The 22,060-nt window shown below is 56.3% G+C and overlaps 1 protein-coding gene across 2 annotated transcripts in view; it reads left to right on the top strand.

Moving 5' to 3' along the window:
• Positions 1-416: 416 nt before the first annotated feature.
• RGS3 (regulator of G protein signaling 3) overlaps positions 417-22,060 on the top strand; it is an 82,405-nt gene continuing 60,761 nt past the window's right edge. Inside the window, exons 1-9 of one of the 2 annotated variants that reach the window (XM_051636499.1) lie at positions 417-703; positions 4,278-4,424; positions 12,058-12,108; positions 13,635-13,693; positions 14,382-14,476; positions 15,316-15,384; positions 16,127-16,187; positions 17,682-17,772; positions 18,396-18,463. In XM_051636499.1, the coding sequence (XP_051492459.1) occupies positions 673-703; positions 4,278-4,424; positions 12,058-12,108; positions 13,635-13,693; positions 14,382-14,476; positions 15,316-15,384; positions 16,127-16,187; positions 17,682-17,772; positions 18,396-18,463 (672 nt within the window). In that variant the 5' untranslated portion in view covers positions 417-672. Of the gene's footprint in view, positions 704-4,277; positions 4,425-12,057; positions 12,109-13,634; positions 13,694-14,381; positions 14,477-15,315; positions 15,385-16,126; positions 16,188-17,681; positions 17,773-18,395; positions 18,464-20,650; positions 20,788-22,060 lie in introns of those variants that run through there. The other variant, XM_051636494.1, reaches the window with a different exon arrangement.

Here is a 22,060-nt window from a genome sequence, read left to right as displayed (position 1 = left end):
GTAACCCCACCCCTGGGAAAGAGCTGAGGTCTGTGACTCTGCCCTGTGCAGCACTTTGCTAATCCCACAAATCTGCCCTCAGGACTGCCCAGAAACAGCCCAACCCCTTTCTATTCCCATCCTATATCGTCTGGGAAGCCAGGTAATTTTTCTCAGTCTGATTTAGTTTCCTTAGTTTCAAGGCCAGCTTCAACCTTGTGGGTTTTCTGTGTGGGTACGTTGCCCTGTTGCCTGGAATAACTGTCTAAGCACGTGTTTGGTTTTGAATATCCAGCCAAAGGCAGCTCCTGGTGCTGCAAACTGAAAGTTGTGTCGGGGAACTGTGTTAAATTTTAAAGGAAAGTCATTAACTCCCAAGCCAACCAGCTGAGTGTGCAGTTTGCTGGGAACTCTAATAGAAATGCAGGGTAAGGTCAGTCCCCAGGGGTTTGAATGTTAGGAGGGAAGACCTGGAACGTTGCTGTTGGGAACCAGTAGGGAAGGGGCACACGCCACCACCACCACCTCTTCCTGGCATGCCGTTTAATTTGTAACTTCCTAGTACTGGAGCTCTGCTCCCTTGAGGTGTTTTTCCCCCCATTCTTTGCAGTGGTGCCAAGGTCAAGGGCTGGTGGCAGCTTGAGCCTGGGACGCTGGTGCTTGGACGTTGCTGGAGCGAGTTCCTGTCCTGCCATGGAGCAGCTGGAAGTGCCCGGGCTGACCTGTGAGTGCTCAACCTTCCCTTGGTTTGCAGGGCTGCTCTGTCTCCTGGGTGAAGGGCAGGTTATGGCTGTGCAGGTGCTGGGTTATCACCACTCAGCCAGATCCTGGTGCTTGGAGGAGGCAAGGGGCTGGATCTCCCAGCCCAGCTCTGGCCCTGGGGCTCTGCTGGTGCCTTGTGCTGGGGGATGGGACAGACTGGAAGCTGCTGGCTTTGAGAGTTAGGAGTGGGTTTTGCAGCCAGTCAGCTCCAAGCCCCTTGGGAGCAGAGTGTGTAGGACTCCTGTGAACCTGGAGTCCAACAGAGACTCTTCTTGACCTTTTCTATTAGTTTTTAAAAAAATTTAGTTGGAAAATCCCTGTCTAATGGGAGTTTCTGACCCAAACTTGTGAGGCTGGCTGCATTAGAGAGACTGTGAGTTTTATTACTGTCCTGTTTGTCTTTCCTTTTCCCTCTTGAGAGCATTTTGCAATAAAGACACAGAGGGGAGGCTTTGTGTGAGCCTGGGGAGCTCCTAGGAGACAGGGTGGCATGTAAGGCTCCTCTTGCCATGTGTGCTCAGGAGAGCTGCAGGCTTGGCACTGCTGGAAAGGAACAGCATGAGCCATGGTCCTGAGAAGTGGCTGAAGGAACTGGGGGAGTCCAGCCTGGAGACAAGGAGGTGAAGGGAGACCTTCTGGCTCTGCAGCTGCCTGAGAGGAGGTTGAAGCCAGGGGAGGTTGTCTCTTCTCCCAAGGAAAAAAACACAGGACAAGAGCAAATGGCCTCAACTTGTGCCAGGAGAGGCTTAGATTGGATATTGGGAACAATTTATTTTTTTCATAAGCCTGATGGGAGGAACATTTTGAAGTGCCTTAGGACTTACCCTGTATCCCAGAGCAGTGCTCATCCCACCTGTGTGCTGGTTCCTGGTTGTCCAGGATGGAGCTTTGACACCACTTACCTGTGTCTGATGCTCAGGCAACAACTGGGCCTCTGGGGGATGTGGTGAGGAATAGATGGATGTTGGGGATGGCTGTGACCCCAGGCAGCCCAGGGCCCCTCTTCTAGGGACCTCCACCTGCAATCTGGCTGTAGGACAGAGCTGTGAGAGGGGTTTTGAGCCTCTGTGAAGCTTCTCTGCAGACCCCGGGGCTGGGATGATGAGGGTCCCCAAGACCCTCCCTATGGGGAGGAAGAGAAAGCTCTTGTATAAACACATGTGGCTCAGTTCCTCTCCCAGATTTGTTGCTGGTGCTGCCTGTGAGGACAGGGGAGGAAGGTGAGGATGGGATGAAGGTGTTCACCCCCCCAGCTCGGTGTCCAGGGTTCTCTTGCATGTCAGTGGATGGAGCTGGGACACGGTAGAGGATATGACACCTCTAGTTTCAGCTCGTTACAATTTGGATGATCTCTGATCTGAGGGGGACAGCCTCTTCTCCCTGGTGTCGTGTGGTAGGACCAGAGGGAATGGTTGCAGGCTGTGCCAGGGGAGGGTTAGGTTAGGTATTAGCAAGCATTTTTTCACTGAAGGGGTTGTCAGGCATTGGAATAGTTTACCCAGGGTGGTGATGGAGTCACCATCTCTGGAGGCATTCAAATGGCATGTGGACCTGGTGCTTAGGGACTTGTTTTAGTGGTGAGCTTGTGGTGTTGGGTCTAAGGCTGGACCGGATGAGCTTGGAGGTCTCTTCCAGCCAGGGACATTCTGTGATGCTGTGATGTTGGTGAGCTCTGCCGCAGCTGAAGGCTTTGCTGGTGGCATCCATGAGGATGGATCTTGGGGGCTTCCCTGAAGGTGAAGGAAGGTGACTCTTGCAGCCCAAGGCCTTTTTTGCTCCGACAATCACTGAGCTACGTATCGTGCACCTCGCGTCCCAGCTTGTGCCTCACACCCACACTGTGTGGAGAAGGGATAAAGGAGGCACCTGGCTACTTTGCACCATGGAGCAGGAGCTTGGTGTGGGAGCTGCCAGCAGGAAGTCTTGCTAGGCCTTCACAGGCTCCAAATACCTTCGGAGACAAGTACCCCAGCGAGTGGCATTAGCTGGCTGCTTGGCTGGGCCCCTTCTCAAGGCCCCTGTGGGTTGCCAAGGTTAGGGCAGAGCACAGTGGGCCAGGCAGCCCAGACAGAGCCCAGCTCTTTGCCTGGAGCCTATGGAGGCTGCTGGGTCATTATCTGTCTGTCCAGCCCCCAAAGGGGCTGTGATTTATGGCAGTGGTACAATAGGTGCCTGTTGGCAGCGATGGATTGGGCTGTCCAGAGAGCATCCCTCCCTCCTTCCCTCCCGTGCTCACTCCATGTCCCTTCTGTTGCTTTTCCTGCAGTTTCAGGCAGTTTTACTGGTGTAAATTCAGCTGAATCAAACCAGCACCCCTGCCAGAGAATGCGCCAAACTTTTGGGGGAAATGCAGCTTTTCCAGCAATCAAACAACCTTTCCATGTTGCCTGCCTGTCTGTGCCAGGCCCCTGAGCTGGGGGCTGTGAAGATGGAGCTGGGGGGCCATGTTGGGGTACCTGAGGGGCTGGGCAGTGTGTGAGGTGACATCTCCTGGTACACGCTGCCATGTCATGGGGCTGAGTGGCACGTCCTGGCTCTGGGGGGCTCAATCTTGCACTGAGATCACAGGTCAGGCTCTTCTGCTTTTGTGGGCAGGGTCTGTGTGTGACATGGCCCTTTCATGGGAGGGGGGACACTGCTCTGTCCCACAGCCCCCCCGGGGAATTAACCAGTGACTGCCCTGTGGGGGTCTGCATAAGGGCTGCACTAATCCTGCTCACCTCTGTGGAAGAAGTCTGGGGAGATCTTTCTGATCCTGAAGAGTTACTGGGCTGTGCTGGTGCCTCAGTGCTGTGGATGGGAGATGCCTCTCCATCAAGACTCCCATTTCTGGGTCTCTGCACTTCTGTCTCTGTCCTGTGGCAGGTTCCTGGGTGGTGGTTTGATGGCTGTGGGCGAGGAGGGGCAGGCTGAGGCTGATGTGCTGTCTGTGGGGTGCTGGCCACAGGGAAACCATCTGAATCCTTGTGCAGAGCCTCCCTGCTGCTCTGAGCCAGAGCACTTGAGCAGGTGGTGGGCTGGGAACTGTGTCTGAGCCTTGCAAGACTGTCCTGGACACCCAGCAGTGGCAGGGCAGCACCTCCAGTGTCCTGTAGAGCTGCTTATGGGCTAATGAAGCCCTGATGGAGCTGCCCGTCTGTTTAAAACACAACAGTGTTGAGCAGAGCCCTTGGAGTGTGTCATGTAAAGGGCCATGGCTGTGTCTGAGCCGTGTGCCAGACCCTCTGGAGATGGCTCTGTGCTGTGGTGAGTTGCCATCACTCCTGTCCTCTCTGCACACAGGAAGGGCTGGGCAGTGGGGGGGTGGCCTGGGACAGATGTGCCACACTGCTAGCACGTGCCACATCTGTGCAGGGCTGCCCAGGGGAAGCTCTGTGCAGGAGACCTGGCAGTGTGGTATTATGGGGAAGGCTGGGGCAAGGTGGAGACGTGCCCCCATGGCAGGTAAACCCAAGGGTACTGTGGAGCCTGTGTTGTCCCCCATGTCCCAGCTCCCCATCCTGCCGTGTCCTGTGCTCATCTCCTCTTTTCTCCAGCAGGGACAGGGCAGAGTCCCTTGTTGCTGGAGCACCTGCCAGCCCTGATGAAAGGGCAGTGTGGGGCTGTACTATCCTCCCCACGGAAGCAGAGGGGACCATCTAGGAGCAGGAGGAAGATCAGCCACGCACGAGTGAAGGGGAAAGGTAAGTGATGGGGCTGGGAGGGGCTGTGGGGCAGCTGGGCCTCTGCCCTGGCAGGGGTGTGGGGAGGATGGCAGGGCTGTGTGTCCAGCACTGTACAGATCTTGTGTTTTTTCATCCCAGAGAGGTCAGTGATGTTTATATTTCATATCACTTCAGCTGGACTTGGGCTGGGAAATGGAGGTGCCTGCACAGCAGTGACAGTAGCTGTCTGTGCTGGCAGCACATCTGCTCAGAGCCTGCTCTGGGCTGTACCCCTGTCTGTCCTGACCTTCATTTGTCAGGGCTGACCTCTCCCAGTGCCCACCCCTGCCTGGGCCCAGGGTGGCAGGGCCTGGGAATTGGCTGCTTTTGTCCAGAAATCCCCTGTGGGGCAGATCCAGGCACACCCCAGCCCCCCCCAAACACTGTCACGGACCCTGCAGGCTCACAGCAGTGCCCCAAGGAACTGACCTCATGGAGGGTGGCATCTCCTGCAGCATGTGGGGGTGGGAGCAGGTCCACTCTGCTGGAGGTCAGTCCCCCGTGGGGTCCTGCATGGATCCACGGGTGGGAAACGGAGCACTGGGACAGCCCAGCCTTTGGGGAGGGGGTTCTCTTTGGGGGTTCTCTGTCATTCCTCCACACTCCGTGCTCAGCTCCGGGTCCCTCCCGGTGAGCTGTGGGGCTGGTGGGACCCTGCCCAGCTCCTGGCAGCGGGAAGGGCTGCTCCGGGGTCACGCAGAGCGACCCTGGGGGCTGTGCCCCTCTTCCCTTGTCACGGCAGAGCCAAGCAGGGAACCCGTGCCCTGCCATCCCTCCTTTCCTGGTCTCACCCAGGCCAATCCTCCCGCAGCCTTTCCTTGCCTGCAGCCGTTTCCCGAAGAGCCGCGGGCGCTGCTGCTCCGCCTTCCTGCGGCGGGACGGTCCCCGAGGGCAGCGGCGGGCAGGGGGCAGCGGCGGGCAGGGGGCACCGGCAGCCGGGCGCGCTGCGGGGGAGAGGAGCCCGGACACGTTTTCCTCTTTTCCCAGGACCTCGTTCCCGGTGCCCTGGCGGGGCGGCCCGGGGGGCAGAGCTGGGGCCGGGGTCCGCAGAGCTGGGCCGGGGCAGGAGCGATTCCCGGAGCAGGAGCGATTCCCGGGGCCGTTCCCGGGGCAGGAGCGATTCCTGGGGCCGTTCCCGGGGCAGGAGCAGTTCCCGGGGCAGGAGCGGTTCCCGGGGCCGTTCCCGGAGCAGGAGTGATTCCCGGGGCCGGGGCTGTTCCCGGGGCAGGAGCGATTCCTGGGGCCGTTCCCGGAGCAGGAGTGATTCCCGGGGCCGGGGCTGTTCCCGGGGCCGGGGCTGTTCCCGGGGCCGGGGCTGTTCCCGGGGCAGGAGCGATTCCCGGGGCCGGGGCTGTTCCCGGGGCAGGAGCGATTCCCGGAGCAGGAGCGATTCCCGGGCCAGGAGCGATTCCCGGGGCAGGAGCGATTCCCGGCGGGGCGATGGGAACCGCGCCGTTCAAACGCGGGGCGGTTGGACGCGTGTCCCGTGGAAACCCGGCGGCGATCCCGCCTGCCCGCCCTGCTCGGCATTCCCGGGCAGGGAGCGCTGCCCTCAGCGCTGCTAATTAGAGGTGTCCTAATTGCTCCAGCGCCGTGGAGCCGGGCAGCGTGCGCGGGGCCCCGCTCTGCACCCGCCGGGCTCCCCCCGGGGGCTGCTTTCTGCCTCCGCACGTTCGGGGAGAGCTGAGGGTGCCTGGGGGGTGTGGGGGCTCACGGGGTGTCCCGGGGGCTGTGGGGGCTCACGGGGTGCCCCGGGGGCTGTAGGGGTTCACAGGTTGCCCCGGGAGGTGTGGGGGTTCACAGGGTGCCTGGGGGGGGGGGGGTTTGGGGATTCATAAAGAACCCAGGAGGTTTGGGGGTTCCCAGGAGGTTTGGGGCTTCCCAAGAGGTTTGGGGGTTCCCAGGAGCTGTCTCTGAGGTCGGTGTGACGCGGGGGGTGCAGGGGGTCGTGGCCAAAGGCTGGAGCAGCGGGAAGGGGTGGGAGAGCTGCTCCCCGAGGGCACTGACAGCCTCAAAGCTTCTGCCTCGCTGAGCCAGAATAGTACGTGGCTCCGTGGAGCTGGGGGTGCCCTGGGACCAGGCTGTGGCCTCCAGGGCCTGAGGCAGACACAGCAACATTCCCAGTAACCCGGTTGGCGTTGTTCCCCCAGGGTGGGCACGAGCTGGGATTGCTGTGTAGGGCATGATCCCAGGGCTGGAGCAGCTCTGCTCTGGAGCCAGGCTGGGAGAGTTGGGGTGTTCAGCCTGGAGAAGAGAAGGCTCCAGGGAGACCTGAGAGCACCTTCCAGTGCCTGAAGGGGCTCCAGGAAAGCTGGGGAGGGGCTTGGGACAAGGGCAGGGAGGGAGAGGACAAGGGGGGATGGATGAAAACTGGAAGAGGGAGTTTGAGGTTGGACATGAGGAGGAAATTCTTTCTTGTGAGGGTGGTGAGAGCCTGGCCCAGGTTGCCCAGGGAAGCTGTGGCTGCCCCATCCCTGGCAGTGTTGAAGGGCAGGTTGGATGGGGCTTGGAGCAGCCTGGGCTGGTGGGAGGTGTCCCTGCCCATGCAGGGGGTGGGACTGGATGATCTTGAAGGTCCCTTCCAACCCAAACCAGTCTGTGATTGTTATCTCAGGGTGCTCTGCCATGTGCCCGTGAGGACTCCCCACCCAGGAAGTTACCTGTCACTGCTGGTCAGAATTCCCCTGCTGTATGTGCTGATGATTCTTGGCTGTCCCAGCCAGGACAAAACCTGCATTTTCCCAAAATAAAACGGAAAAGTGTTTAAGGAGGAGAAAGCCAAATTTTTCATTTACCAGAGACCAGCAGCAGGGAACAGATTTTCCTGCCTGCTGAGTCTGTTCCCAAGGGACACCATTCAAGCATCCCCACCCTTAGCCTGGCAGACCTCTCTCAAGGGTGGGAACCTGTCTGATTACCAGCTTGTGCTTGTTCATACCCATGTTTCCCTTGTCCAGCTTTGCCCTCCTTGTGCCAGCTTTGTTCATCAGCTTGAATCACCCCTCCTGGCCCTCTGGGGTCTAGATGATGGGGCCTGGTGCCCTCTCTGCAGAGGGACCCCAGCAGAGCACTGCTCAGTGATGTGGTGTGCACCCAGGAGTGTGCGTGGGTCCTGTTGTGAGAAGAACCCTCAGCTCTTTTGCCTCCCTCTGGCCTTTCTCTGCACCTGTTTTAATTTATATTAACCTTTACTGAACACAGGTGAGCTGGACAAACTGTGTCAGGGCCTTGATGTTTCCCTTAGTTCATGGTAGGGATGTGTCAAAGAGATGTGAGAGTTGGGGTGTTCAGCCTGGAGAAGAGAAGGCTCCAGGGAGACCTTAGAGCACCTTCCAGTGCCTGAAGGGGCTCCAGGAAAGCTGGGGAGGGACTTGGGACAAGGGTTGGCAGTGATGGGACAAGGGGGAAGAGTTTAAAGTTTAAAGAGGGGAGATAGAGATCAAATAGGAAGAAATTCTTTCCTGTGAGGGTGGTGAGACACTGGCAGAGGTTGCCCAGGAGATAATGCTGCTTTGACCCCATCTCTGCTCTTGGACCAAGGTGGAAATCCAGCCCAAGAACTTGCCTGGATTGGGGTTGTGTTTCTGCCCATCCAGATCTGGAGGAAGGTTGTTGCTCCATGTATCTGAGAAAATGTACCTGCTGTCACAATTGTCCGAGTGCAGGTGTGGGTGCAGCACATCTCTTCCACCAGCTCAGGCTGGACTGGCTCTTTCCAGCAGCAGCTTCCACCTCTGATCCCAACCCCACAGGGAAACTGAAATTGTACCAAACCAGTGACTGCATCCCTGGCATGAGTGGGCTTGGGGCCCTTTGGTGTGGGCCATTGTGGGGTGTGATTGGTCCCACCATATGCTTTGGAGACACTTGGGAGTTCAGTGAGAGAGACATGTCATCAGTTCCTCATGGGAAGGAGAAGACCTTTTCCACCAATCCTTTCTACCAGGGGTCAGTTTGTGGTGCTTCTGAAACAGGCAGAACTGCCCATTTTCTCCCACCTCTCTTTGGCTCTGGTGTAGCCTGTGGCAGAGGGGCTGGGGGCACTGGTCCTGCACCAGCACCAGCACATGGAGGGTGAGGTCCCATCTGAGCCAGACCCTCCCCGTGCAGGAGCTTTTTCCACATGGTCTGCCCTGGGAGCTGAGTGGCCCCAGCTGTCCCCAGGCCAGTGCTGGGTGTAGCGCTTCCTCTCCCCAGTCACCCAGCACAAAAGCTGCTTTTCTCCTCCCCCGGGCCCAGTCATTACTGGGCTGACTCCTCATCAAGCCTGGCTGGACTGGGGCGTTTTGCTTCCCTGTTGTAGCAGTTGTTACATGGTCATGGTGGAACAGCAAGAGGGTTCCCACAGCATCAGAGATCTGGAGATGGCCAGAGGGTTAAAGTCTCGGTCCAAAAGGGGTGGCATGATGAAAGGGGGACAATGTTCTCACAGCTGTAGATCAGTACCAGCTTCAACAGCTGCGTTCCCTGTCTCACTGCACCCGGCTCTTGGCGTAACGTCCTCACCTGGCTCTCCCTGCACACGAAACCTGCATTTCCACACCTGCACACACACGTGCTCCAGACATGCAGATGCACACATGGGCACACGTGAGCTGGAGAGAGAGATTTCAACATTGTCTGTCAGTGGTTTGTTTTTTGAGTGAAGAATGAGATCTGAGTTCTGAGTTGCTTCAGGTTAAACAATCCCCTAAGGTATCCCTGCCCCTTCCAACCTAAGCCTGGGGTGATCTTTTGCAAGATGAGGTGCTAATTTGAAAGATGTTTAGAAGTCTGTAAAGGATGTTTACAAGTTTATTATGTTGTGTTTTGTAAGCAGGAAAACCGGTGAAAATGGGATATTTTGCTTTGGACTAAACGAAACATTGTGCTAATGATGCTTTCAGTCTTTTAATTCTCCAGGAGCACTGGGAATTGTTCTGTATTGGGTGGGTCCAGAACAATTACACAGATTTCAGACCTGTGGTTCCCTGGGGACCCCCTTGGGAAGGAGATCAGTGGGGCAGAGCCCTCCATGCCTGAGCCCCCTGCTCGCTGGCAGCTGCTCTGTGCCCCAGGAATGTTTCACCAGACCCTGGCAAACACCATCAGCTGAGTCTTGGTGCCAGTCTTGGTACAGTGGGTGAATTTTAGGGCTTGTGCAGAGTCACTAGTTTGTGGGAAAGCAAGTGTGTAGGGAACTCAGCTGGCAGAGCAGAACCCAGGGACCTGTGTCGTGGCTCAGAGGGGGTTTACAGGTGTGGTTCTCCTGGGCACTGGCTCCTGCACAGGGGCTGTCACCAGTTGGGTTTTCAATGCTGGGAATCAGTAGCTGGCAGGCAGGTCAGGGCAGTGCTAAAAATCACAAATTGCAGCTCCAGAGAAGAGGTGGGAGCTCAGGGATCTGGCACAGGCTTTTCAAAAGGCAGTGGGAACTGCAGGTTGGGTTTGGAGCTGTGTGAGAGCTGGGTTTTGTTCTCAGCTCTGCTTCAAAGCAGGCTGTGAGCAGTGCACTCTCCTGCTGCTGTGGACACTGTGTTTGCAGGTGGTGACTGCCTGTCACCAGCCACAGGTGTGTTTGGGATGCTCTTTCCTTCTTTCTTTGGAGATGATCTTCCCTTGTGCCTCTGCAGGGTGGTTTCTGGGTTCAGAAGCCTGTCTGAGCTCCCATGGCCGTTGTGCGTGGGTTTCAGCTGCCTCTGTCCTGAGCAGACAAACTCCTGAGCACAAAAGTTGGACCTGCTCACAGAGTCCACACTGAGAGCAATTCCCCAGGAGGATGTTAAGGCTGAGCTGAGTTTCTCTGGTCTGTTCCCTGAGGAACCCTGTCTGAAACTTCCCTGGCTCCATCCTTCCCACCTCCTCTCTGTGCTTCCAGTCCTCCCTTCCTCGGGCAGCCTGAAGGGCACTGATGGGCAGGAGTGTTGCCTGCTGGGCTGCCCTGGGTTACAGGTGGGCTCTGCACACCTGTGGAGGGTTGCTGGGTCCCACGGTGGGCTCTGGCTGCTGTGCCAATCCACCTGGGCAAAGTCTCCTCCTTGAGGGCTGCCTGTGGAGTGGGGCAGGTCCTGGGTCCTCCTTTCATAAGTCAGGTCTATCTCCTGCTCCAAGAAAGATTTGGTGCTCCAGGCACCAAATCATGGCACGTTGAGCTCTGTTTCTCTTCTGTTTTATTCCTTGCCCTGTTGAGGGGCAGAACTGGGCTCCCCTGTGCTGTTGATAAGTTCTGCTCTTTTGGCTTGTTGGTGGCTTTGATCTCTTGGCTGTGCTCCTGGCACTGCTCGTGGTGGTGATGGGCAGCAGGTCCCCTGCAAGGCTTGGCAGGCCTGGCAGAGGGGACCCAGGCACCCCAGGCAGGCAGGTCTGGCCTCCTGGATGGTGGATTCTGTGGGTAAGCCAGTGCAAGGGGGATCTCCATCCAGACCTGCTCCAAAGTCATGTTTTTTTCTGGATAGCTCCTCAGGGCTCTCCCCTACCACCACCTCCTCAATCAGAAGCTCTGGGTGCTGTTGTGCTGGGAGCCAGGCACTGCCCTGGAGGTGCTGTGTTTCTGGGAGCCAGGGATCCCACTTGGTCCAAGCTTCCCATGGCTCTGCAGCAGGGGGACTGCAGGGTGGTGGAGCATTGCTCTTCCCTGGGGGTTGGCTGCTCCTGGCCTTGTTGGCCACCTGACAGTTATTCAGTGTCAAAACATGACTGAAACTGTTCTTCCTTAATCTTAGGTTAAGGCAAGCATTGACTGCTGGCTTTGGGAGGCTGCATGTCTGCTCAGCAGCCCACACTGCCTGGGATCCCCAGGAAGGGCAGGAGGCTCTGGGTGGGCTCTGGCCCCAGGTTGGTTCCTGAGGCTGGGTCTGTGCTGTGAGCAGCGCTGGGTCCTCGTTGCTGCGTCTTCTCTGCTCGGTGGTGCCAGGGATAACAAACTGTTGCTGGATGTGACAGTCAGAGAAAGGGTTTCAAGGCTTTCCTGTGTCCCTAAAACTACTCTGGGCAGATGAGACCTGCAGTGGGGCAGGTGGGAAGGAGGTGAGAGTGGTCCCACAGCAGCAGGTGGCTGAAAGTGGCTCAGTGTCATGGCCCTGGTCTCCCCAGCAGGACCAGCCTAGGCTGACCCTGTGCCAGTAGGATCCTGCCACCAAAGGCACTGGTTGTCCTTGACCTTCACCCAGGTTGTCTGCAGCTTGGCCCACTGTCCCCTTCTGACAGCCCCTTGCCCACACAGAAGCTCAGGGGAGAGGCAGAGGGGAAGCTGAGGCTGGGCCAGGATTTGAGCTCTCCCCATCCCTCTGTCAGACAAGGGCTGGTCCATCCATGGCAGCCCTTTCATCTTGGGGCTCCCACCTCCCCTCTGCCCGGGGCTCCTGCCTTTGCCACCAGAGCTGACTCTGTGCCAAGGTATTTGGGTTTTCCTGGAATGTTTTTTCACACCTGGAGCTGTAACACTTTGTTGGTAGCAGAAGATGTTTCCTCTTTCCCCTTGGCTCCCTCAGCCATACCCCTGTTCCCGGGCTGGGGATGCAGGGTGGGGTTGCCCCATGCAAGCCTCAGGGCTGTGGGGTCCCTGCTCTGCTGAGTGCTGGGGATGGTGTGTGAGCCCTGTCACCTTCATTGTCTCTCTTCTCCTTCCCTCCAGGCCAGCTGAAACTGTCCATCGAGGTGCAGGGCAGGACCTTGGTGCTGCATGGTGAGTACCAGCATGGGCTGTGTGGTGAGGTGGCCCCAGAGCCATGGTGGGGACAGCACTTCCATGCCCTTTGGTCAAGCTGCTCTTTTGGAACGGCTCTGTGGTAGAGCAGTACAACTGGGGGCTCTTTGAGGCCATTTCTGGGTGACCACAGTGTGTGTTGTGTCCACTCGTACATTTTTTTTCTTTAACTCTCTGTGAAGAGAAAAAAGACTCTCTCTACATATTTTCCAAATGTAATTTGGAAAAGGAAATCTGAAATGCTCAGTCCCCTCTGAAATGTCTTTTGCATTGGCCAAAAGCTTTTGAGAGCTTTGCCAGGATTTCCAAATGGTTCAGGTACCTCCAAATGTTGCATTTTTTGTAACACCAGAAATGCAACATAAGCATTTCACCTGGCCCAGGCTGGGGTTGTTGTCCCTCACATCATGGCATGTTCCACTGGAGACTCTGACCTGGCCCCTGCTGCAGGGAAGCGATGGAGCACCTGGGAAATGGGCTCCATTGCACCACGAGGCAGGTCCTTAGGAAACAGCTCTGCAGCTTTGTTGTGTTTAGAAAGTGTTAGAACCAGCTCTTTTCTTCAGGGAAAACCTGTCTGGAGATGGGAACAGCCCTTAGGATTGTTTCTGCAGCAAAGATGTGTGTGTTTGGGTCTCCTGGCACAGAGCTCTTTCTACCAGAGCTCTTTTGTCTAAGTCAGTGATTAAAGAATCAAGGAAAGAGCAAAGAGTTTGAAATGGTCAGAGTAACAATTCCTGTGGGCAGATCCATCTTTATTTTGCCATTCTCCACCCCAACATCTTGCAGCAGGTCTGGCTGGAGCAGGAAGCTCTCAGTGGAGCCTGTTGTGGAGGAACCTTGTGAACTGCTCTGTGAAGTACCAGGGGGGCTTGAAGAACCCCTTTCCTCTCGTGCACTGGGGTGTCTGTCAGACTGACCATGGTTTTTAGGAACATGTATCTGGACCTGACAAAGGGAAGGTCACTGCTGCCTTGCTGGGTGTGTTGAGAGCAAGCTCAGCCTGGCTCTGACAGCCCATCTGGGGTGATCCAGACTCCACAGTGCAGGCACTGTCTCCATCCCTGCAGCTGGAAGAGCACGGATCCCAGCTGTTGGAAGTGGTGCAGTGCCAGGTTCTGCTGCACTGCTGCCATCAGGATGTGGCCCTTCCTTCATAACTTGATGACAAGTTTGGCTCCAGGGCAGGGAGTGTGGTGCTGTGGGAAGTCAGGCAAGTGAAACATGATTTGCCACCCAGATGCTGAGCTGCATCTGCCACCAGCTTCACCCACAGCTGCTTGTGTTTATAGCAGTCTGGAGTTAAAGGAAAGAATCACAATAAATGCCTTCACCTGGTTGTGGGTGCCCAGGGAGACCAGGCTACTGGGGAAGGGTGAGCATGATCCTGTGGGGTTGGAGATGAGTTTGTCCCCCCCAGGGATGGTACACCCCGTGTTCTGCAGTGTAGGAAGGTGCCTCCTTCTGTGCTGCTTTGGGGCTTGACTGTTTTGTTTCTTTTCCAGTCATGGAAGCAAAAGGTTTGATAGGAAAGGAGTATCAGACCTGCGACTCCTATGTGAAGGTAGGTTCTCCTGGGGCTTTTCTCAGGGAGCTTTGGTTTCCTTGGGGTTTTCAGATTTACTTTTCCAAGCGTGCTTCAATCTTCCTTTTCATTCCCTTCCCTCCTCTGTCGTGCTCTGGCTGAGCACCCATATCTTGCAAGGAGGTGGTTGGTCTCTTGCCCAGTCCTGGAGGACTCACAGGTCTTCTCAGCACAGTGTCTGCATGGAGCCAGGAAAGCAGAGGGACAGGGCCCTGCTAAGGGCTGTGTCAACCATCCCCTGCAAGAGCATCCCACTGGGTGCCCAAGGGCTGGTGGGGAGCAGTGTGTGGTCAGCACAGTGTGGCTCCAGGCTCTCCTGGGGGTCACCTTTGCAGGATGCTCCCACCATGGTGTGCACAGCACAGGAAGCATCTCCCCTATGAGGGGACTGGATGTCAGAGACCAGCCAGTGACATTTGTGTGCATCAGCCCTTGGTTTTCCTGCTCTTCTCCTTCCCTCCCCTGCCCCAAGGAGCTTTGTAATGTGGTAACTTGACACAGACAGGGTGAAGTGATCTAAATGACCCGTTAGCTCAGGCTCAGCTGGATCTCTGAGGTTTAACCATCCATGAAAGTGGCTGTCCCAGCCTCCTGCCCCCGCGGCGGCAGGGGTGGCAGCTGGGTGCCAGGGCTTGTGCTGACACAGGGTTTGTTTTCTTCCATCAAGATGTCGATTGTGCCCGATGCTGACTGGAAATGCAGGCAGAAGACCAAGACTGTGCCAGACAGCAAAAACCCTGTCTTCCACGAGCACTTTCTCTTGTGAGTAGGACAGGGCAGAGGTAGCTCTGACCCATCCCTCAGCTCCGTGCCCACCCTGAGCAGGAGCTGTCCTGGGGCACCCTCTGGAAGCCCAGACCCCGTGTTTGCTTTGGCTTGATGATCTGTGATGAACACACAGCACGCATGAGCAGGTCTGCTGCTGGGATGAGGAGTGACAGACATTATTCTGCTGGCTTTTTTTTGCAGCTGAAATGCCTTGAGCTGTTGGGCAGAGCCCTGCGGGGGCTCCCAGAGCTGCCAGCACGCGGCACCGGCGCTCCCGCCTGGTTGGACTTTCCTGCTGGGTGAACATGCTCCATTTCCTAGGCCTTGTGCCCACAATAGTGTGGGTACCAGTATGAGTGAGGAAGGGAAAAGGATTTCCTGTAGCTACAGCATGCATGGGAAAGGAGCTGTGCAGCTTGTGCTTTGGTAGAGGTTGTCACTGCTGGCTAACCCATCCGTGTCAGACCTCTGTCCCCAGGCAGCGTTTGGTCTGGAACAGGAGGGTTGTTTCAGAGCATGAAATGGAGCTTGTTCCTTGCATTTACCTTTTGATGTTGGATGTGTGTCTTTCTGCAAGATGATTTTTCTCTTTAAACTCCCCAGGCACTGTCCCCAGGCAGAGGTCACATCCCTTTGCAGTTGTCTGTCAGGAATGAGCAAATTAGTGCTACTGTGGCTCGTTTGAGGAGGTTTGGGGTGATGCTGCAGTGCTCTGTGTAGGGAACAGAGGAGAAGAGCTGGCTCTGAGGAGGGTGAGGGGGTCTCTGGCTGTGAGGGCAGCCTTTGCTGAGGGAAAATTGATGCTCATGGACTGTCCCCTCTGCTTGTTACAGCCCAGTGCAAGAGGAGGATGAGCAGAAACGTCTCCTGGTCACAGTCTGGAACCGAGAGAGGAATTTCAGGTGAGGGGCTGCCAGCCTGCCATATGATCCCTTCCTGATGGGGCTGGTGTGACAGAGAACCTGCCATCTGCTCTGGCCACCCCAGTGAACCTGCCATCTGCTCTGGCCACCCCCTGTGGCCCTGGGCATGGAGGGCTGCCTGTGACACCAGGGATGCTCTGCACACAGGCTGTGGGCAGTGGGGCAAGGGACGGAGCAATTGGTGGGGACTGGGACCTGCTGGTGGGGTCATTTTCATGGGCAGCCTTGCTGGTGGGCACCAGCAGGCTGGTGGGGTGGAAGCCCTGCCCCTGTTGCTCTCTGTCCATGTTGCTGTTGCTCAGTAGCCACCAGCCAGCCAGGCCAGTGGTTAAAAATGCTGCAGCTGTTCATGCCTGCACTGCTGGCTGAAGCCAAGGAGGGCTGGAGCATGGCTCTGGGCTGGGGACCTCCCCTACCTCTGGGGACAATGCAGTGAGGAGGAAAGCCCAGCAACAAGGGGTCTGGCACCTCAAAGGCTCTTTTGTCTTCTCAGGCAAGTGGGATCTGCCTCTTTGACCAAGCTCCTGCCAGCACCAGGTGGTGAGCAGGCTGGTTCAGCCCAGCTCCTCTGTGCCTTCAAAGCATGGACAGGGAGGCCCATCCTGGGCCCTGCCTGACTCCTGGTGTGCACAGGGGTGTTTGTGGGGTCCCTGTGGGTGGGGAGCTGCTCTCCAGGGAATCTTCAGCAAGCATGTGCTGACAGCTCCCACCTCTCCCACAGGCAGAGCCAGATGATCGGCTGCATGAGCTTTGGTGTGAAGTCCCTCCTGACCCTCAACAAGGTATCTCCATGCCAGAGGGCAGCGTGTGGGACTCATGGGTGGGTGGGTGTAGGGCACCCTTGGGGCAGCAGCAGGCTTCTCCCACCGTGGGACAAAGATGCTCTAAAGGTGCCCAGGCAGTTCCCTGGTCCCATTCCCAGCTTGGATGGTCACTGAGACTGGTGTTGGTGTGGCTGCTGAAGGCAGGGATGGGGATTCTGTTAGAGGAAGGACAGTCAGGGGACTGTCATTCCCTTCTGCAGGGACACAGAGTAGCAGCAGTTGAGGGTGCAGAAGGTGACCCCAGCTAGTGCTGCCTGCCTTACTTGCAGCAGGGCTGCCTGGGGGACAGAAGATGGGGCCAGCCCTGCTGAGCCTGCTGGCATGTGTCACACCAGACAGGGTGGCCCGGGTGTGATGGTGGGAACATGCTTCTGCTCCGGGGATTAGCCTGGTTCCTTGTGCTCAGCAGCCAGAGCTTCACCAGTTGAGCTGGTGGTGGGGAGGGGACAGTTGGAGAGGTCTGGCGCTGGTCCTGGAGGGACAGAGCTGCCAGGCTCCGTGTTTGGTCACAGTGCTGCTGCCCCAGCCTGGCTGCTGCTGGCTAATACAGTGTTCACATCAGCTGGGTTTGCCTCCCTGAAGAAACTACTGCTCACCATGGATATAAACCACTCATTTTTTAATGGACCCTGGGAATGTGGTTTGTGCAACCCCATCCAACTGCTGGGCTGGGGCCAGGATGGTTGGCCCCTCTGGCTTCTCCTGTCTGCCTGGGCAGTGATAGGAGATAGTGACGGCTCCCTGGAAGAGAGGTGAGGGATCACCAAGGCCAGCTCTGTCCTCCTGGCTGCCCCAGCCACCTGGGCACAGGAGCACTGAGGAGGACCTGGTGCCTGCTGCCTGGTTTGGGCACCCTCCCCTGATGGTAAGGCTGGAGGCTGCTGCAAGCACCATATGGGCAGTTTTACTGGAGATTGGCTTTTGTTCTGCACCTTGTCTCCCTCTAAAGACCTAGAATGGTTTAGGTTGGAAGGGACCTTAAACATCATCTGGCTTCAACCCCCCTGCATGGGCAGGGACACCTCCCACCAGCCCAGGCCCATCCAACCTGCCCTTCAACACTGCCAGGGATGGGGCAGCCACAGCTTCCCTGGGCAACCTGGGCCAGGGTCTCACCACCCTCACAGGAAAGAACTTTTTCCTAGTGTCCAACCTGAATCTCCCCTCTTTCAGCTTCAAACCATTGCCCCTTGTCCTCTCATTATGCACCCATGTAAAAGAAGCTTGTTACTCCAGTGTTGTTTCTTGTAGTGGGGTGGAGTTCAACTGTTGCTTTGTCCTAAGAGAAGGGCTCCAGGGTGGGCCTCGGTGTGTCAGTATGTCTGGGCAGCCCATGTGTGCTGACCTGGGGCAGCTCCTGCAACAGGACCCTCGGGGGCTACAGGCACCCAAAATGAGTTGAATGAGGTGAGCATCTGCCCCTGCATCAACATCTTCTTTCCTCCCACCCAGGAGATCAGTGGCTGGTACTATCTCCTTGGGGAGGACCTGGGCAGGACCAAGCACCTGAAGGTGGCCACGAGGCGGCTGAAGCAGAGCAGAGGTGGGTCTCCCCACTGGATATCCCAGGGAGTGTTGGCAAAGTTTGGAAGAGGAGTCAACCTCATGTCTGTCCCCAGCCTCATGGCACTGATGCCCCCAGGAGCATCTCTCAGCCCTGGGATACTCAATGAGCACCAGGATCCCAAAAGATCAGTGTGGGGCAGGTCCTGGCTGGTTCAGCAGGCTCTGCACAGTCACCCAGCTCTCCCCTTCAGTCCTGCTTACCTGGGGCTCTCTGGGGACCCCAACATTGCAGCCGTGTCTCACCCTCTTGCTGGCCCTTTTGTCCTGCTGATTCTTGCCTTTCAGACTTGGGGTTGATCCCATGGCCTGACCATTTGGCTCCAGGGGTCTGTGCAGGATGGTGGCCAGCTTCTTCTCCTGCATTGGTCTTGCTGTGCTGCCAGGGTGTGTGGGTGTGGAGGACAGGCTGGCACAGGGCAGGGTGAGACAGCAAAGCCTGTCCAGATGTGCAGCCAGCCCACAGCTGCTGTCCCAGCCTGGAGATGTTCTGAGGGCATGTAAAGACTTTGCATACAGTGTGTAACGCAGCGTGGAGGGAGAGGGGTGGTCAGGACACGTGTGCTGTTGGGCTCAGACGGCCTCTCCCTTTTTTCCTTTCAGAGCTGATGCTGGGCAGTCAGGGAGCAGTGCAGCAAAGCCAGGATGCTGCCACCATGAAGGAGCTGGAGGTAGGTGTGCCAGGGCTGTGCCCCAGCAGGGTGTGAAGGCGTGGGGAGCTGGCAGTGCAGCCTGTGGGAGGCCGAGACGTGGGCTGTTAGCGAGGGGGCTGCTCAGCTGGGAGCTCTGTCGGTCTCCCTGTCCACACCGTGGCTTTTATAGGCAGTTAGTTATCCTGCTCGAGCACTGATTGAGTGATCATAGAATCATAGAATCCCAGGGGTTGGAAGGGACCTCGAAAGATCATCTAGTCCAACCCCCCCACCAGAGCAGGGTCACCCAGAGCACATCACACAGGAACGTGTCCAGGCGGGTTTTGAATGTCTCCAGAGAAGGAGACTCCACAACCTCTCTGGGCAGCCTGGCCCAGGGCTCTGTCACTCTCACAGTAAAAAAAAAATTTCTGATATTCACCTTAAACCTCCTATGCTCCAATTTGTATCCACTACTCCTTGTCCTATCACTGGTCATCACTGAAAAAAGCTTAACTCCATCTTCTTGACACTCACCCTTTACGTATTTGTAAACATTGATGAGGTCACCCCTCAGTCTCCTTTTCTCCAGACTAAAGAGACCCAGCTCCCTCAGCCTTTCCTCATCAGGGAGATGTTCCACTCCCTTCATCATCTCTGTAGCTCTGCCCTGGACTCTTTCCAGCACTTCCCTGTCCTTCTGGAACTGAGGGGCCCAGAACTGGACACAATACTCCAGGTGCGGCCTCACCAATGCAGAATAGAGGGGGAGGAGACCCTCTCTTGACCTACTAACCACACCCTTTCTAATGCTCCCCAGGATGCTGTACGTAGGAACAATTCCCACTGCCATACAGAGAGCTCCTGTTGCTCCAGCATATTGCCACAGACGGGCTGGGAGCGGTGGGGAGGGGGCTGGCTGGCTGCCGCGCGGCATCGCTCCCTGGCCGGCGCCGCGTCGCCGTGGACGGGTGGGTCTGCTCCCCTCCTCCTTCCAGGGCTGCTCGCTCTGGGAAGGGAAAGGCCCACGGTGGAGCCTTGGTGATTTATGGGAAAAGCAAGGATGGGAAATGGGAACGCAAACACGCGGCCTGCATCGGAAATGGGGCTCGGCCGGCCCCGTGATTTATCTGTGCCGAATTCCGCCGCGCGCTTCCCTCAGCTGCGTTTTCAGTTATTTGTTTGAAAGCGTCGGGTTGAGCAAGACAAACAAAGCCAGCGCCCCTCTCCTCCCTTCCTCCCGGGCAGTCACTGCTGACTTGAAAGGTGGTGGCTGGGAAGGACGATGGGTCCTCCTTCCAGCTGCAGCCCGGCGGGCTGGGACAATGCGCCTGGAGCGGCCCCGGGAAGCTCCTCTGATGGCCCCACCACACCGATGGGTCCCCTGGGAATGCTGGGGCTCCTGGTTCTCCCTCCCCTGGCCCTGCCACCCCAGCTCTAACAGAGCCTGGGCTTGGGTTCCCTTGAGCCTTTCCTATCTTTTCCATCCCCGTGTAGGAGCATGGAAGGTGCTTCCTCTGTGGCACCCCATCTCCAAGGGGCTGTGCTGCAGCGCTGGCAGCTGGGGCTGCCTGGTGCAGACTCAGTGGGTCCTGCCCTGTGCCCTGTGCTGGCTGGGTTAAGAGTTTCTCTTTGTCTTGAATTCCCGAATTACACCACGGGTGCAATTCACTTGACCTCCCTGCTTCCCCCTCCGTGACTCTGCGGGCACAAACCATCGGGACGCGCGTATCCTCTGGGCTTGTGCTTTGAAAAACAAACTCTGCTTTTTCTTTCTTTTTTTTTTTTTAAAAAAAAAAAAACCCCAAAAACCAAAAAACCAACAAATAATAACCCCCCCTTATCCTTTAGGACCTAACTCCCTCTTTAATGGAGTGAAGCTCACGCAGCCGGTGCCTGTGAAACGCCGCTTAAACATCCTCAAAGTGTTTGTGAGAACGTTGCAATAACAAAGTGCTCCGGGCGGCTGAAGAATGCCGAGGGAACAAAAGCCACATCAACAGAGCAGGGACTAGGGAATACTAACTAGTTGACAGGAATTTTAATATAAAACTCTCTCCCTTCCTTGTCGGCGAGGGTTCTCAGGAAGCCCTCTGGCTTATCGTAAAGCGGCATACAGCCCAGGCAGGGGCCGGGGAGGTGAAAGGTGGCTTCCTGCCATTCTTCTCTGGAGCTGGGTTCCCATGGGCGGTCATGCCAGTTTGACTGTGGTTTGTTCCACACTCGTGTGATACGAGGAGACTGGGATTACAGCTGTGCTGCAGGGACTGGATTTTCATGGGCTCCCGGCGAGTTCAGGGTTTGCAGCCATGAACCGCTTCAATGGACTCTGCAAGGTGTGCTCGGAGCGGAGGTACCGGCAGGTCTGTATCTCCTGGGAGAGGGTAACCCCTCTGCATTGCTGCAAGTCTTGGAGAAGTTTTTGGGTATCTGTGGGCTTTCTTGCCATTTCTGGGCTGCGTGTTGTTTCTAGGGTGCTGATTTGCTGTCGTTATCATTTGTAGATGATGATATTGGGAATACAAGGAGAGTGTCTTCAGGCCGGTGTCTCTGGCTGATCTCTGGCTGTTCCTGCAGAGTGGGAACATGTGCTGTGCAGACTGGCCATGGGAGCACTGAGCTGTGAGGTGGTGTCTCAATTTACCACTCACTAGAGGAGAGGCAGGCACAGCAGGCACCTACGTTTTTGCCAGGCTACTGCTATTGGAAAAATGTTAACATGAGTGTGTCTAGGAATTAAGTGTTGCTTGAAGCTGGTTTCAACCAACAGCGACCTGCTCCAGGAGAAGCAGGTGGATGTGCTCTGTAGAGCCAGTGCCAGTTCTCTTGGACCTGCTCGGTGTGTGATGCCAGGTGCTGGTTTCATTTGCACAAGTCCCAGTCTCCTGCAATTTCAATCTTAGTTTTCCACCCATGGTCTGGATTGATGCTCCCAGCCCATGCTCACCTTTTCCCTGCACTCCTTCTGCTCAGCTTCCATGTCATGTTAAAGCTGCCATGGGGGGCAGTGGACAGTGGGAATTGCACAAAAAACCCAGTTTATCTAAAAATGCCCACTTCTGGTCAGGGCTGTAGTGACTTGTCACAGGCAGGAATGCTGCTCTGCTTTGTATTAATGACAACTGACTGTGATTTGTGTCTTAGGCCTCCTCGGTTCTTTATTTTGACAATTTATTCTGCTTCTTTTTTTTTTTTTCTTTAAAAAAAAAAAAGAAAAAGTTATGGGTACAAGAAGCCACTGCCGTGTTGGAGTCTCTCACCTCCCACCTTCCAGCTTGTGTCAGATGCTTGTATTAGTTCTGTGCACAGTGGCAAAATTGGATGCTCAGCTGCCTGTAATGGCTGTGGTGGTGGGAGAGACAAATACTCAGTGTAGTGGGACTGAACCTACTTTTTGATCCTGCCAGGGAAAGGCAGTTTCTCTTTTGAAGCCTGATTTTATGCTGAGCAATCAAGCTTAAGGTGGAGAGAAATGAAAACTTGCTGTGTTTGCCCTCCTGTGGTAAAGGAATGTGGATTCAGTTCCCCTCCTTGGCAGCTTCTGCTGAATTCCTCATCTTCTTTCTGACTGTTTGTTCACAAAATAATACAGGTCAGATGTTGGGGTTTTATCTTTTCTTTTCTTTGTTGGTAAAG

The sequence above is a fragment of the Apus apus genome, chromosome 19, assembly GCF_020740795.1.
Source record: "Apus apus isolate bApuApu2 chromosome 19, bApuApu2.pri.cur, whole genome shotgun sequence".
NCBI lineage: Eukaryota > Metazoa > Chordata > Aves > Apodiformes > Apodidae > Apus > Apus apus.
The sequence above is the reverse complement of the archived record's forward strand: the minus strand, read 5'-3'. Positions and strand labels throughout refer to the sequence as shown.